Source organism: Panthera onca, chromosome D4 (genome assembly GCF_046562875.1).
Source record: "Panthera onca isolate mPanOnc1 chromosome D4, mPanOnc1 haplotype 2, whole genome shotgun sequence".
NCBI lineage: Eukaryota > Metazoa > Chordata > Mammalia > Carnivora > Felidae > Panthera > Panthera onca.
Genome location: NC_138351.1, coordinates 31,221,378 through 31,238,942, shown reverse-complemented (window position 1 = coordinate 31,238,942; position 17,565 = coordinate 31,221,378). Strand labels below are relative to the sequence as shown.

The following is a 17,565-nucleotide window of genomic DNA, read 5'->3' as shown; positions in this document are numbered from 1 at the left end:
TCCATGAAGAAAAGAGGGAGGATGGACACAGAGAGAATAAAGGAACGAGAGACGAGGGTACTGATAAGAGGGAGAATAATGCAGTACAGGACGCCGATGGAAAAGAGGTTGTGGGCACTGGATGGGATACTTAAATTTAACTCATTAATTATCATTAATAATCATTCATTAGATTATTTGAATTATTAATTAGTTTGATTATTCACTAATACATTAAGGTCAACCTTCTGTGATATAACAAAAGGCTGAGCTCCTTGTTCTGTGAAGCGCTCTTAGAAATCGTTAAGAACAAGGCCAACACCAACTCATGGGAAAAATGAGTAAAACACCCACTTGGCTGGAGATTCCTCCTCCAGGGGGCCCGGGGACTCTTCCACCGCTGTGGTCTCTTCCATTGGTGCAGTCTGCTCCACGTCACTGAAAAGCAGTGAGAATTGCTCTAGTCACACAAATATGTTCACATCAATGCTTTTATATATTCAAGATAGAAAAAAAAAATTCCAATGTCCTTTTTCTTAAGTAAATCTCATTCAAAAAATTACATACACATATAGGTAACCCACATCAAAATAAAAATGACAAAATGTTATAAATTGCTAATCCATTGAAATTATTTTTAAAAATGTTAAAAGTACTTTTAGAAATAGAACTTTCTATGAATGGCCTAAAGTTAAAACAGATTATAAAAGACCAGAACAATTATTTAAGATGCTTACTGTTCTAGGAAATTCCAAATATTAAAAGGGGCCATAAAATTTCTCAACCTGTGCTTTTAAAATGTGTTCAAACTTCAGTGACCATCAATTTAACACAGACTGCTAAATACACAGGATGTTATATATGAACCTCACAGTACCCACAAACCAAAAGCCTACAACAGACACAAAAAATAAAGAGAACGGAATCTAAACATAACATTAAGAAAGTCATCAAATCACAAGGGAAGAAAGAAAAGAAGAAAGGAACAGAAATGAAAAACAACCAGAAAATGATTAACAAAATGATAGTAATACATGCCTATCAATAATTACTTTAAATGTAAATGGATTAAATGCTCCAATAAAAGACACAGGGTGACTGAATGGATAAGACCCATCTCTATGCTGCCTACAGGAGACTCACTCACACCTAAAGACACACACGGACAAAGTGAAGAGACGGAAAAAACATTTACCATGCAAATAGAAGCAAAAAAAAAAAAAAAAAAAAAAAGCTGGGGTGGCAATATTTATATCAGACAAAATAGACTTTAAACAAAAACCATAACAAGAGACAAAGGGGATTACATAATGATAAAAAGATCGATCTAAGAAGAGAATGTAACAATTGTAAATATCTCTGCACTTGCCACAGGAGCACCTGAACAAAAAGCAACATTAAACAGACATAAAGGGAGAAATCAACAGTGATACAATAATAGTACAACACTTTAACATCCCACTTACATTAATGGACAAATCATCCAGACAGAAAATCAATCAGTAGCTTTGAAAGACACATTAGACCAGATGGACTTAACAGACATAAAACAAACCATCTCCAAACAGCAGAATACATATTCTTTTCAAGTATGCATGGAACATTCTCGAGGATAAATCACATGGTAGGCCACAAAACGCATCCTAATAAATTTAAAAGACTGAAATCGTATCAGGAATCTTTTCTGATCACAACACTATAAAGCCAGAAGTCAATTACAAGAATAAAACTGGAAAAACACAAACATGTGGATGCTAAGCGACATGCTACTAAAAAACCAATGGGTCAATGAAGAAATCAAAGAGGATATCAAAAATACCTTGACACAAATGAAATGAAAACACCATGGTCCAAAATCTTTGGGACACAGCAAAAGCAGCTCTCAAAGGGAAGTTTATAGTGATCCAGGCCTACCTCAAAAAATAAGAAAAATCTCAAACAATCTAACCCTACACCTAAAGGAACTAGAAAAAGAGGAACAAAGCCCAACATGAGTAGAAGAAAAGAAATAAGATCAGAGAAGAAATAAATGAAATAGAGCCTAAAAACATAATGAAAAGATCCACAAAACTAAGAGCTAATTCTCTGAAAAGACTAATTAAATAAACTTTTAGCCAGATTCATCAAGGAAAAAAAAAAAAAAAAGAGGACTCAAACAAATAAAATCACAAATGAAAGAGAATTTACAACTGACATCACAGAAATACAAAGAATCATTAGATTCTTATACACCAAAAAATTGGACAACTAGAAGAAATGGGTAAATTCCTAGAAACATACAATCTTCTAAGACTGAATCAGGAAAAAAAAATCTGTAATTGGCCAATTACTAATATCAAAATTGAGTTAGTAATCAAAAAAACTCCAGGAGTAGATGGTTTCACAGGTAAATTCTATCACATATTTAAAGAAGAGTTAATACATACTCTTCTCATATCCCAAAAAATGGAAGAGGAAGAAGTATTTCCAAATTAATTCTATGAGGCCAGCATTACCCTCACACCAAACTCAAAACAAAAACAATACAGAAAGAATTACAGACCAATATCCCTGATGAACATTCATGTAAAACTCCTTAACAAAATATTATTAGCAAACAGCATTCAACAACACATTAAAAGGATCATTCACCATAATCACATTGGACTTATTCCAGGGATGCAAGGATGATTCAATACCTGCAAATCAATCAATGTGATATACTATATTAACAAAATGAAGGATGAAAATGATATGATCATCTCAATAGATGCTGAAAAAGCATTTGACAAAATTCAACATCCATTCATGATAAAAACTCTCAACAAAGTGGGTATAGAGGGAACACACCTCAATATAATAAAGGCCATATATGAAAACTCACAGCTAACATCATACTCAATGGTGAAAAGCTTAAAGTGTTTCCTCTAAGATCAGGAACAAAACAAGGATGTCCATTCTATCACTTTTATTCAACATAGTACTGAAAGTCCTAGCCACACCAATCAGACCAAAAAAAAAAAAAAAAAGAAGTAAAGGGATCTAAATAGGTAAGAAGTAAAACTGTCACTATTTGCAGATGACATGATACTATACATAGAAAACAGTAAATAACTCACCAGAAAACTATTAGAACTAATAAATGATTTCAGTAAAATTGCAGGATACAAAATTAATCTACAGAAATCTGTTGCATTTCTATACATTAATAACGAACCAGCAGAGACATTACAAAAACAACCCCATTTACAATTACATTAAAGAGAATAGCATGCCTATGAATAAACTGAACCAAGGAGTTAAAAGACCTCTACTTTGAAAACTATAGGACATTGGTAAAAGAAATTGAAGACAACACAAATAAATGAGAAGATATTCTATATTCATGGGTTGGAAGAATTAATATTGTTAAAATGTCCACACTACTCAAAGTAATCTTAGATTCAATGCAATCCCCATCAAAATGCCAATGGTATTTTTCACAGAACTAGAAACAAGCAATCCTAAAATTTGTATGGAACCACAAAAGACCCCAAATAGCCAAAGCTCTCTTGAGAAAGAACAATAAAGCTGAATATATTACAATCCCAGATTTAAAACTATACTACAAAGCTCTATTAACAAAACAGTAGTGGACTGGCATAAAAATAAAGACCATAGATCAATGTAACAGAAGAGAGCACAGAGTTAATCCCATGCTTATATGGTCAATTAATCTATGACAAAGGAGGCAATAATACACAGTGGTGAAAAGACAACTTCTTCAATAAGTGGTGTTGGGGAAACCTAAACAGCTACATGCAAAAGAATGAAACTGGACCACTTTCTTACACCACACACAAAAATAAACTCAAAATGGATTAAAGACCTAAATGTAAAAACTGAAACCATAAAATACCCCCACCCCAACAAGAAACCCCCAATCATAGGCAGTATACTCTTAGACATCTGTTTAGCAATATTTTTCTGTATCTGTCTCCTCAGCCAAGGGAAACAAAAGCAAAAATAGGCTACTGGGACTACATCAAACTAAATAAAAAGCTTTTGCACAGTGGAAGAAACCATGAAAAAAATGAAAAGGCAATCTGTTGAATGGGAGAAGATTTTTGAAAATGATATATTGAAAAAGGGATCAATATCCAAAATATATAAAGAACTCCTAGAACTCAACACCAAAAAAACTAAGAGTCCGATTAAAAAATAGGCAGAGGACTTGACTAGACATATGGTCAACATACATATGAAAAGATGCTCAACACCACTCCTCATCAGGGAAATGCAAAAATCAAAACCACAATGATATATATACCCTTACACCAATCAGAATAGCTAATATCAAAAAGACAAGAAGTAACAAGTGTTGGTGAGGATGTGGAGAAAAGGGAATCCTTGTGTACTGCCATTGGGTATGTAAATTGGTACAACCACTATGAAAATAGCATGGAGGTTCCTCAAACAAAACAGAATTACCATACGATCCAGTAATGACCCCTCCGGGTATTTATTCCCCCTGCCCCAAATGAAAAGACGAATTTTAAAAGATATATGCACCCCTTTTATAATTAAGCATTATTTATAATAGCCAAAGTATGGAAGAAACCTAATTGCCCATTGACAGATGAATGGATAAAATTGTATTATATACATACAATGGAATATTACTCAGCCATAAAAAAGAATAAAGTCTTGCCATTCGCAACAACACGGATGGACCCAAAGGTATTTATGTTAAGTGAAATAAGTCAGAGAAAGATAAATATCCTATGATTTCACTCACATGTGGAATTTAAATAACAAAACAAATGAAGAAAAAAAAGACTCAAATACAGAGAACATTGGCAGTTCCCAGAGGAGCATGGGGGTGGAGGAGAATGGGCAAAATAGGTAAAGGGAATTAAGACATATAAACTTCCCAAAGCAATCTACACATTCAATGCAATCTCAATCAAAATTGCACCAGCATTCTTCTCAAAGTTAGAACAAACAATCCTAAAATTTGTATGGAACCACAAAAGACCTCGAATAGCCAAAGTTATGTTGGAAAAAAAAAAAAAAAAACCAAGGCGTCACAATCCTGGAGTTTAGCCTCTACTACAAAGTTGTAATCATCAAGACAGTATGGTACTGGCACAAGAACAGACACATAGACCAATGGAATAGAATAGAGAACCCTGAATTGGACCTACAAATGTATGGCCAACTAATCTTTGACAAAACAGGAAAGAGTACCCACTGGAAAAAAGACAGTCTCTTTAGCAAATGGTACTGGGAGAACTGGACAGCAACATGCAGAAGAATGAACTTGGGCCACTTACTTACACCATACACAAAAATAAACTCAAAATGGATGAAAGACCTAAATGTGAGACAGGAAACCATTAAAACCCTAGAGGAGCAAATAGGCAACAACCTCTTTGACCTCAGCTGCAGCAATTTCTTGCTTGACATGTCTCCAAAGGAAGGAAATTAAAAGCAAAATGAACTATTGGGACCTCATCAAGATAAAAAGATTCTGCACCACAAAGGAAACAATCAACAAAACTAAAAGGCAACTGACAGAATGGGAAAAGATATTGGCCAATGACATATCAAATAAAAGGCTAGTATCTAAAATCTATAAAGAACTAACCAAACTCCACACCTGAAAAACAAATAATCCAGTGAAGAAATGGGCAGAAGACATGAATAGACATTTTTTCCAAAGAAGATGGCCAACAGACACATGAAAAGATGTTCAATATCACTCAGGGATATACAAATCAGGGAAATACAAATCAAAACCACACTGAGATCAAAACCACATTGAGATACCACCTCACACCAGTCAGAGTGGCTAAAATTAACAACTCAGGAAACAACAGATGTTGGTGAGGATGTGGAGAAACGGGAACCCTCTTACACTGTTGGTGGGAATGCAAACTGGTACAGCCGCCCTGGAAAACAGTGTGGAGGTTCCTCAAAAAATTAAAAATCAAACTACCCTACAACCCAATAATAGCGCTACTAGGAATTCATCCAAAGTATACAGGAGTGCGGATTCATAGGGGCACATGTACCCCAATCTTTACAGCAGCACCTTCAACAATAGCCACGTTACAGAAAGAGCCCAAATGTCCATCACCTGATGAATGGACAAAGATGTGGTTTGTATATACAATGGGATACTACTTGGCAATGAGAAAGAATGAAATCCTGCCATTTGTAACAACGTTAAAGAAAGACAAATATCATATGTTTTCACTCACATGTGGAACTTGAGAAACTTAAAGGAGGACCATGGGAAAAGGGAAGGGGAAAAATAGTTTCAAAAAAATAGAGTGTGAACGGGGGAGGAGCAGAGAGAGAGGGAGACACAGAATCCAAAGCAGGCTCCAGGCTGTCAGCACAGAGCCTGATGCGGGGCTCGAACCCATAAACTGTTAGATCATGACCTGAGTTGAAGCTGGACACTTAACTGACTGAGCCACTCAGGCACCCCAACATAAGCTATTTTTTGAAAAGCAAAGATAAATTGACCTGTAATAACAGAATTGACTTTCTGCATTTTTAAAAAATGTTTACTTACTTTTGAGGGAGAGAGAGACAGAGTGCGAGAGGGGTAGGGGGAGAGAGAAACACACACACACACACACCACAGAATCCGAAGCAGGCTCCAGGCTCTGAGCTGTCAGCACTGAGTCCGATGCGGGGCTCAAACCTACAGACCATAAGATTATGACCTGAGCTGAAGTTGGATGCTTAACTGACTGAGTCACCCAGGTACCCCTACATTTTTTTATTCTCAATGCAAAGCTATTGTAATGAGCTTAAAAGTGAGTTTTTCTATACAAAATTTGAATAATTTTTTTAAGTTAATTTTTTCTATAATCTCTACACCCAATGTGGGAGTCGAACTCACAGTCCTGAGATCAACAGTCGCCTGCTCTACTGACTGAGCCAGCCAGGCACCCCAAATAATTATTAATCTTTATTTTTGAAAAAGGTCCTAAATCAAATGCACCCTATGTGTGGAAAGATGTGGCTGGCACTGTGCTTGGTGGAGGCCCTGTCACAAAGGCTGCTTTTGCTCATCAGCCTGACTCCAGCAGGGTCACAGGAGTTTCTGGCATCCAGGAGCCTCAAAACCCAGCAGCAGCAGCACAAATTATTCCAACTTTCTCTTTACTCCCTTGGCAACATAATAAACCAAGGGAATAAAAACCATAGGTTTATTGATAGTTTATAGTTTTCAACAATTAAAAATCATAAAAGGGACTATGTACAAACACCAGCATTCTTTTTTTTTTTTATTAAAAAAAATTTTTTTTTTTAACGTTTATTTATTTTTGAGACAGAGAGACACAAAGCATGAATGGGGGAGGGTCAGAGAGAGGGAGACACAGAATCTGAAACAGGCTCCAGGCTCTGAGCTGTCAGCACAGAGCCCGACGTGGGGCTTGAACTCATGGACTGCGAGATCATGACCTGAGCCGAAGTCGGCTGCTTAACCGACTGAGCCACCCAGGCGCCCCACACCAGCATTCTTAAACTTGAGCAGCTGATTAAAAAAAAGAGAAATCACACATCTCCCTGTGTTGACCTACATTATTTAATGAATAAACATAAAACTAATGTGCTTACGGCTCTTATAGACCCATGTGACCAAAACTACAGAGCAGTGAGGTTTCAAAATTAGCAATAATTTATGTTAGCAGATTTTGTTATTTTGTTGAAAGTAAATCACCAATGTTAGATTTACAGAAGAAGATACAGCCCCAGGGCAGATGTATATATTTTGACTTTAGTTATATGAATGCAGAAAATGCCTGTTTGCACAAGCACATTCCACAAAGTGAATTGAACACCTGAAGGCTTTGTTATCTAGTTCAAATTCAATGAGACTTGAATTACCCAAATCTATGACAGCAGAGAGATTTTAATTGAATGTTAATAAAACCATCTTGCTCTTTGAAATAAAAGTTGGAAGGCACCATTACTGAAAACTGCTTTCGTGTGTGTGTGTTTCAGTTGGTAACAAAGAAATAATATCAGATATTATATGTTTGTAATTACCACAGATGGAGAAAACTTTACTTTCAGGCACTCACTGTCAAACTGCTGAAGAGAAGCATTAACATTGGAAATGGCTCATTGCACCATTTTGAAAACATTCATAAATTTAGTTAGCACTGCCAATGCCTTCAAACAGGAATACTAACTATAGCAAAACCCTCCAGCTTTTAACACACCGTGCAGTGTTTGGCTTCACCAGCCATTAACATCCTTGCTACAGTAGGCTCACCTCTGCTCTTTTCTCATTAATCAAAAGCAGCCCATAACTCCACTGTACTGAACTGTTTTCATGATCAAAATCAAAATCTCCACTTATTAAATAAGAAATTTAAGTCTTATTCTATGAAAATCTTTAAATTACAAATTATTACCACCTAAGAGCTTTGACTTAGTCACTCACAAACCAATCCAAAATGACATGTGTCATTTTAGCACAAGGACATACATGCCAGATCACCTGCAGCACACCCAGCTCCTGGTTACTTCTTCATGTTAAAAGGCCAATGCTGACCCCTTAGGGTACATAATCACTTGACGCCAAAATTATTTTAAGTTCCAATGCCAACTGAAATGGAGTGGCAGCATTAGATAAGGTGGTAAATCAGATGACTCAGAGGTATTTACTTTTTAACATATATATCAAAGTAAAATAAAACAAAATTAAAAGATTCATTATTAACAGCCTATGAAACCCCATACTGAGAAACATTCAACAAGTTTCTTTTCCTTTCAAGGACAACACAGATGTGCAAGGGTAGCACATGTAATATTATATTTAGTATTGTTTTGTATGTTTGTCTTTAAGAACAATTTCAGAAAAATGAGTTTATGGGGGCGCCAGGGTGGCTCAGTCAGTTAAGCATCTGACTCTTGATTCCAGCTCAAGTCATAATCTCACGGTTTGTGAGTTCAAGCCCTGCGTTGGGCTCTGTGTTGACAGTGCGAAGCCTGCTTGGATTCTCTCTCTCCCCATCTCTCTCTGCCCCTTCCCTGCTCATGCTCTCTCTCTCAAAATAAATAAAGTTTAAAAAAAAGAAGAAAGAAAGAAAGAAAGAAAGAAAGAAAGAAAGAAAGAAAAAAGAAAGAAAGAAAGAAAAAGAAAGAAGGAAAGAAAAGTAAGTTTATGTAAAAAGCTTATATTCTGGATTCCCTCAAGGCTTCAAAATCGTGGAAAGTCTTTCCTACAACATGTGCTGGGAGGGATCCATTCCTTGCCTTGTACTGCCCTCAAGTCTTCTTGCTTATTCTTTGCAGACACCAGGAAGGCACTGCCCCTACAGCCATGAAATGACTGAAACAGCAGAACCAAGTACTTCTTCTAAGCAGCAAAACTGGTACAGATCTGAGACACCATGAAACCTCAGAGAAATGTCAGATTTGAACCTTCGGTGAAATTTGTCATTGAGCTTCAACCTGCAAATGATTTCATAAAATCAAGATGCAATGCATATAAGAACTTGGGAAGGTCACAGAAAAATAAAAGTATAGAATATCCAGAAATTTAAAAAGCATTCTGAGGCCTATGCAAATGTAGAGTATCATGCGCTGGGGCATCAGCAAATACACAAATTTGTTTGGCTAAAACAAAAGAATTTTAAAACCACTTTAAAAGTCATTTTCAAATCTAATTACGACATAGCAAACCCACTTTAAAAAGTCACCTCACTAAACCAAAGCCTAAAATCAATCTATACCTAACAGCACACAAGTATAAAGACAATGCAAGCATAGCAGAGAAGACATAATTTTCACAAAAGGAAAATAAAGATCTGGATATTTCCACTTAATTGCAGGTTCACAAAAGGCACACATTTGCACCATACCTGGTATCTTTGCCTGATCCCCAAGTTCGAATTCCACAGCCACCCATGTTGTCTTCAGTTCTGATTGCTCTAGAGAAAGAAAGAATATTCCCTTCAGCTGAAAGCAGGCCTGCAGTCAATCTCCAAATCATAAAAGTTGATCAGAAAAGCTGTCCCAGGATCAGCTCCCTCAGGAATAAGCGCATACTAATATCAAGTCAATTCATATTAACACACAACAAACAGATTCATACCGTGTATTACCAAGATCATAAGGCAAAAACAGCAGTTACAGAGGAACTTACATTTTCTCACTCCCACCGTACCTCTCAAAATCTCGTTTCCCTCTCTGGTCAAAACCCTCAAAAGCTCTGTTCCCGGGGCCGCCTCTGCCTCGGCTTCGCATGGCCCCCCTTGGGCCTCCACGGCCTCTCAGTGGTCTGTCTCGATCAAACCTGTCAATGGGTCTAGGAAGAGATGGGTATAATAATAAAAAGCAGTGAACTGGATTGAAGGGCTAAGGCTTTTTTGAGAAAAAAATTCTAGGAGGACATCATGGCTATAATATATTGGAAAGAATGGTAGCTTGAAAAATAAAGTAATAATTAACTTTTACTGAACAATACTACTGAGGCATTGTTCTGAGCACTTCATCATATATAATTCTCATAAACAGATGTATAATATACAACTATTATCCACAGACAATGAAACTGAGGCACAAAGGAGGTAGGTAACTTGCCCAAGGTCATACAGCTGCTAGGTGAGGAAGCCAGACCAGAGAAGCAGGTCCTGGGCAGGTCTTGCTAATCTGTGGAGGGGTACCCCTTTCTCTGGAGGTTTATTCCAGCTCTAATATTCAATATTTAAATTAAATTTGGAATGTTTTGTATAAGAGAAATAGGAAACTTCAAATTATGCCCCTCCCAAACCTCCCTCTCCCAAACACACAACCAGTCAGTGACATTTGGGGCTAAAAGTATTAACCCGCAACAACCTCAATTCTCTTCCTCTTGCCCCACACACACCTCCAAGGACAGCTGAAGCTTTTTGTTGTGAAAGCCAATAGCAACTTTTGTCTTTATGTCATTTGACCCCTATTCATCATTTGACACCACTGACCACTAATTTTCCTCAGACTTCTCTTTCCTTGCCTTGTCCTTAAACACTTATTTTTGTAATAGGTCATACTCAAACATGGTACAAAATTCACAAGATACTCAATCCCCTTGCTTCTTAGGCCCCCAATTCCATTTTTCAGAGGAAGGCACCTCCAGAGTCACATCAAGGGACACATTCTGTATCTTGCCTCTTTCACTTAACTAGTCTTGATGCTCTCCACACAGCTGCCTCCCTCGTTCTTCTGGATACTCGTTTGTCCTCACAGGTGCCCGCATTCCTGACTTCCCATCCCAGGCACACACTGTTCTCATCTCTATGCTATTGCTACATGACCCTCATTCACGTGACCCTGCATCTCTCACTGGGGTCTCTGATTCCAGGCCACAAAGCCAGTTACTTCCTGGACATGCCCTCTGTCCACACCCTGGCCCTGCAGATACATGACCAACACTGACCCCTTGGCTCCCGCTATGGTCCCTAACTCACAGCATCAAACTACCTAAGCCAAGAACCAGATGTCTTCTATACTCCCTTCTTCCTCTGCCACATCCACTGGGACCAAGGCCTAACCACCCACACACTCCTCCTCATACTCATTCTCAGCCATGTCTCTGGTCACCATCACTTTTTATGAGGACTTGCCTTTCTTCCATTAGACTCAAAGCTACTGCAGCAAGGACCACATCTTTTCACCATTACAACCTTAGTTTAATAAGACAGATTATATATTTTTAATTTGTCAAGACTTTAAAAATATTTAAAATTGTAACAAATTACTTACTGAACTCTAGTGGCATTAGTGACTCAAACACCAAAACTAGAGGTATGTTCTAGTCTATGGTCATGGCTGAAATTGTTACATTAAAAAGCTACTGTCTGGGGCGCCTGGGTGGCTCAGTCGGTTGAGCACCTGACTTCGACTCAGGTCATGATCTCACACTCATGGGTTTGAGCCCCGTGTCGGGCTCTGTGCTGACAGCTCAGAGCCTAGAGTCTTGCTTTGGATTCTGTGTCTCACTCTCTTTTTGCCCCTCCCCCACTCTCACTCTGTCTCTCTCTCTTCTCAAAATAAATAAACATAATAATAAAAAAATTATTTAAAAAAAGCTACTGTCTGATGGTGGGTAAAAATATATAAAACTCTCTATTATCCTTACTCAAAAAGATAAAAAAACACAGAAGCACCAATCATTAACTTTATGCCAGTCTCTTATAAGAAACATCATCCTAAATAAAATCTCCAGGTTGGGTGTTCTACCTCCCACCTCTCCCATTCCCGACTAAAACAGAGATTATTATAAAATCTATTCCCATTATAATAAATATCTAAAGCAGAGTTCTAAAACAATAACAAAAATGTAACAATAAGTTCTTAACAAGGAAGTTGGACAGGGTCATAAGAGAAAAAAAGTCTACCTAAATATTGAGAGGAAATGAAACACCAAAACATACATGGAAAATAATGTCAACAGTCAAAATTGGGTCTAAATTTACATGAAATCTAGATCAGATACCAACAAAACAACAAAGGCATTTAAAATATAATAGTGATTGAAACCGACCCTAAAAATAGCCCTGTGTGTTCTGGGGTTTATTTTAATCCCTTAAGCCTCTTTTTTTTTTTTTTTTTTAGTGGTTTTTTAAAAAAAATTTTATTTTAGAGAGAGAGCATAAGCAGGGGAGAGGGGTGGGGAGGGGAAAGAGAGAGAGTGAGTGAGTGAGAGAGAGGGAGAGAGAGAGAGAGAGAGAGAGAGAGAGAGAGAGAGAGAGAGAATCTTAAGCAGGCTCCACGCTTAGCACAGAGCCCAATGCAGGGCTCAAACCCATGACCCAGGGATCATGATCTGAGCCATAACCAAAAGTCCAACACTCAACCGAGTCACCCAGGAGCCCCTAAAACATTTTTTTTTCTTTACTCCACAGGTTACCCACATCCTTATCCCCATATTCTCAGGACACCTGGGTGGCTCAGTCAGTGAAGCGTCTGACTCTTGATTTCAGCTCAGGTCATGATCTCATAGTTCATGAGCTCGAGCTCCGTGTTGGGCTCTGTGCTGACAGCCTGGAGCCTGCTTGGGATTCTCTCTCTCTGCCCACCCCGCCCTGCTCATTTGTGCACTCTCTCTCTCTCTCACAAATACACTTTAAATATATATATTCTCAATTGCTTCTTGCTTATAAAATATACCCTCTTTGTGCTCATGTTGGCAGCACGTATACTAAAAATTAGAACAATAAAACATATTCTCTTTTTATTCAGGCAAGGGAGCATTGAGAAATCCTGTATCCACTTAGGAATCTTTATTTGTTATGTACTCACGAGGAAAAGGATGGAAAATAACATTTCAGCCAAGCATCATGCTTTATATCCCTGTAATCCACTCTCCAACAACAATCCTAATTAAGTAGGCATGAGTACCTGTTTTACAGATAAAGGGAATGATGTTCTTGGAGGGGAGAATGGGGAATTAGTGTTTAATGGGTACAGAGTTTCAGGTGGGGAAGATAAAAATGTTCTGAAGATGGATGATGGGGATGGTTGCACAACAGTGTGAATGTACTTCATGCCACCGTACTATCATACATTTATAAGTGGTTAAAATGATACATTAAAAAAATTTTTTAATGTTTATTCATTTTTGAGAGAGAGACAGGGTGAGAGTGGGGCAGGAGCAGAGAGAAAGAGAGAATCCAAAGCAGGCTCCAGGCTCTAAGCTGTCAGCACAGAGCCCAATGTGGGGCTTGAATCCATGAACCATGAGATCGTGACCTGAGCTGAAGTCAGACACTTAACTGATTGAGCCACCCAGGTGCCCCTAAAATGGTACATTATGTTACGTATATTTTACCCCAATTTTTCTCAACTATTTCCATATGAGGAGGAAAAAAAAGTTAAACATCTGAGTAAGTGATTCTTTCAGAACTGGAACTGACTCTGAATGACCAGCACTAAACTTCAAGAAGAGCCAAAGAAAGAGTCAAAATATATCCAGACAGAGGTAGGCTAATTTCCTAATAGCCTATGTTCAAAGAATTCACTTAGGTTCATCATTTGGAGCCTAAAGAAAAATTCCTTATACATTAAAAACAGTGATCTGGAAGTGTCCTGGTTGATCTCTGCACCTGAGCCACATGGACAGTTACTCCCAGCACCACTTATGACACCGCTTCGATGTGACAATATGTGTTCTGCTTTAGTGGAATAAAAATCACATGAGCTGGCTGTGACCACAATAGCCATCACTGAAACTCCGGGTTTTTGTTTCCTCATCCATAAATTGAGAGGACTGAATTAGACAGTCTGTTAAGATTATCAAGATTCAATAATTCTGCCCAATAAATATGTATAGGTATCACAGAAATGCAAGGTGACACCATTTTTCACTATCAAATAAGCCAAGATCAAAGTTTATTATATTCAACTCTGCAGAAAGAGCTAGGAGAAGGGCTCTAGATTATTAGTGACAGAGTAAATGGACAGGTTACTAAGATAGTGATTGGTCACTACATATCAAAAGATCCCCCTGACTCTAATTTGTTTTCACACTACATGCACCCATCCAAACTTGCATTGAAGCACAAACTGGGTCCCAGGTTTTAATATATGACACCCAGCTGAGAACCACTGCTTTATGGCCCTAACTGGGGTTCCCATTTCTAGAACTTCCATCTAGAGAAGGTCCAACACTAAGGAAATTATTACACTGTACTGCATCCACAACAGCTCATAATAGAGCCATTAAAAATGTTTACCAGGGCGCCTGGCTGGCTCAGTCAGTTAAGCGTCCAACTTCGGCTCAGGTCACGATCCTACAGTTCATGAGTTTGAGCCCTGCATTGGGCTCCATGATGACAGCTCAGAGCTTGGAGCCTGCTTCAGATTCTGTGTAGCCCTCTCTCTCTGGCCCTTCCCCACTTGTGCTCTGTCTCTCTCTCTCTCTCAGTCTCAAAGATAAGTAAAAACATTAAAAAAAAATGTTTACCAAAAATTCACAGGGCAGCTGGGTGGCTCAGTCAATTAAGCGTCTGACTCTTGATTTTGGCTCAGGGCATCATCTCACGGTTGAGTGATCAAGCTCCATGTCAGGTTCTGCACTGAGCATAGAGCCTGCTTAGGATTCTCTCCCTCCTGATCCCTCTGCCCCTCCCCCACTTGCAAATGCTCTCTTTCAAAAAAATTTAAAAGAAAATGTTTACCAAACATTGTTAGTGACATGGAAATGACTTTGACCATGTCAAATGGAAAAAGAAAGAATATAAAGCACTCAGTATATATGTATTATCATCTTAATATTTAAGTATATCTATGTATTAAAAAAAAGGAAAAAATTAGTCCAAATGTTAGGAGTAATTACCTTAAATGGTAAGATAAGTGGCTTTAATTTTCTTTATAATTGTATGCATTTTCTAAACTATCCAAATTGTCTTATGGATCTTTATTAATAGAAGAGTACTTTTTAAGAAACTAAGGAAAATATCTTTTCTGATAGCACATGATTTATCAAAAATAATTTCACATTTCCTTGAAAGTAAAACTTCCCTCCATATACCTAACATGATACACTGCGAAGGACACAAGACCTCACTTGTGTGGTATTCCTGCCAAAGTGCATGACATCGTTCCAGACAAACTCGGTTCTGAGCTGTTGTACAAAATAACTGGTCCTTCCTCTTCTGACATGTCAAAGTCAAAGATAAAGGAAGAGTAAAGAGCTGTTCCAAATGAAAGACGACTAAATGCAGTGCACACTCCTGGACTGGATCCTGAACCAGGCATTTTTTTTCTTTTGCTAAAAGGACATTATAGGACAACTGGTGAAATTTGAGTACTCTGTAGATTACATGATATAGAGAATTAGATAATAGTAATGTATCAAGGTTAATATGTTTGATAATTGTACAACGTTTTCAGGAAATACATTTAAAGTATTTAGGGATAAAGAGGTATTTCTGCACTTTACTCTTTTTAAATTTTTTTTAGTGTTTATTTTTGAGAGAGAGAGAGAGAGAGAGACAGAGCATGAGTGGGGGAGGGGCAGAGACAGAAAGGGAGACAGAATCCGAAGCAGGCTCCATGCTCCGAGTGTCAGCACAGAGCCGGATGCGGGGCTCAAACCCAGGAGTTGTGAGATCATGACCTGAGCTGAGGTCAGATGCTCAACTGACTGAGCCACCCAGGCGCCCCATCTGCACTTTACTCTTAAATGTCAAAGAAAAAAGGTGTGTGTGTGTGTGTGTGTGTGTGTAAGAGAAGGAGAGAGGCAGGGGGTAGAGAGGGAGGGGGTATGATAAAGCAAATGTTAACAGTTGGGGAATCTGGATGAGGGTATATGGGAATTCTGTGTATAATTCTTGCAACTTTCTATAAATCTGAAGTTTTCATTTTTTTTTTTTTTTTACATTTATTTATTTTTGAGAGACAGAGTGAGACAGAGTGTGGGCAGGGGAAGGGCAGAGAGAGAACGAGACAGAATCTGAAGCAGCTTCCGGGCTCTGAGCAAGCAGTCAGCACAGAGCCTGATGTGGGGCTTGAACCCATGAATCATGAGATCATGCCCTGGGCCGAAGTCGGACTGAGCCACCCAGGCACCCCAATAAATCTGAAGTTATTTTTAAAGAAAAAAGAAAAATCCCTCCATAATCCCATATCCCACTCTACCCCTATCTTCATGTATGACTTCACTTAATAGGCATCATTTTGTGTTAACATATACTCATCCTTTTAAAAGACTCATAGTTTTGCTACTAAAAAAAGCTGGAAACATGAGTTTGTGCTTTTGAGCTATAATTTCCTTATTTCCACAGAATAAATCCCTGAAGTGAGAAAAAAAAAAATACACATATGCTTCCCCAAATAAGCAGCTCTGATCCAGAAGCCTTTCTGTAAGCAAGCAGACTATGGCCATTACACAGCAAAATTGAAGTACTCTCCAAAAATAGCAGAATTAAGCCTTTCTCTAACCCTCACGCTCCAATATGGTGGCAGATACACTAGCCTGATGTTCTCAATATGTAATTTCTAGGGAATACACCTGTGGGAGTCACCAGCTGCTCAGCCTTCTCAGACTGAGCTACTCTCTGCTGGACTTCTGGGGGTCTTTTGGGGGAAGGGGTGGTGTTTTAATGAGGTGGTGTTTTAATGAACATAGTTTTTACATGTCCTTTGGTTAAAACTTGTAGCCAGGATCCTAAATGGAATCAATAGTCAAGAACTTGGAATACTTTGGGAATAACGGCTCCCTTGACATTAAACTGTTGACGGCTAATAGTGTCAACGTACACTATTCTAGTCTCCTTTAGCCTTTTTTTTAACCTATTTTCCTTGAAATGTGATTCACAAGTTGTTTCAGTTTAATCTAAACTCAGTGCTATGAAGGTTGAATAATTTAACACAAACTTTAGGCAGTAAGCATCTGTCTTGTTAGGGCCAAGCATAAGACACAAAGAACCGCTACGTGTGTACAGGCAGGCGCGGGTGGTCAGGAGCAGTGTCAGGCTGCACCAGCCCAAGACTACCTTCCAGATCAGAGCACTTTCTAGAAGAAGGTATGGCAGCCAGAAATTGGTTTTATACACTGTATCAGTTTTTCTTAAAATGTCATCATGATAGCCAAGTGACCTAACCATGGGG

General features: G+C 38.2%; 1 protein-coding gene across 4 annotated transcripts in view; it reads right to left on the bottom strand.

Annotated features, from left to right (window-relative positions):
* The window catches only part of HABP4 (hyaluronan binding protein 4), a 40,437-nt gene that overhangs the window by 16,254 nt on the left and 6,618 nt on the right, over positions 1-17,565 (bottom strand). For 3 of the 4 annotated variants that reach the window (XM_060609854.3, XM_060609852.3, XM_060609853.3), the window contains exons 3-5: positions 10,139-10,279; positions 9,834-9,902; positions 334-417 (exon numbers count right to left, since the gene is read on the bottom strand). In XM_060609854.3, the coding sequence (XP_060465837.1) occupies positions 334-417; positions 9,834-9,902; positions 10,139-10,279 (294 nt within the window). The remainder of the gene's footprint in view (positions 1-333; positions 418-9,833; positions 9,903-10,138; positions 10,280-17,565) is intronic. The other variant, XM_060609855.3, reaches the window with a different exon arrangement.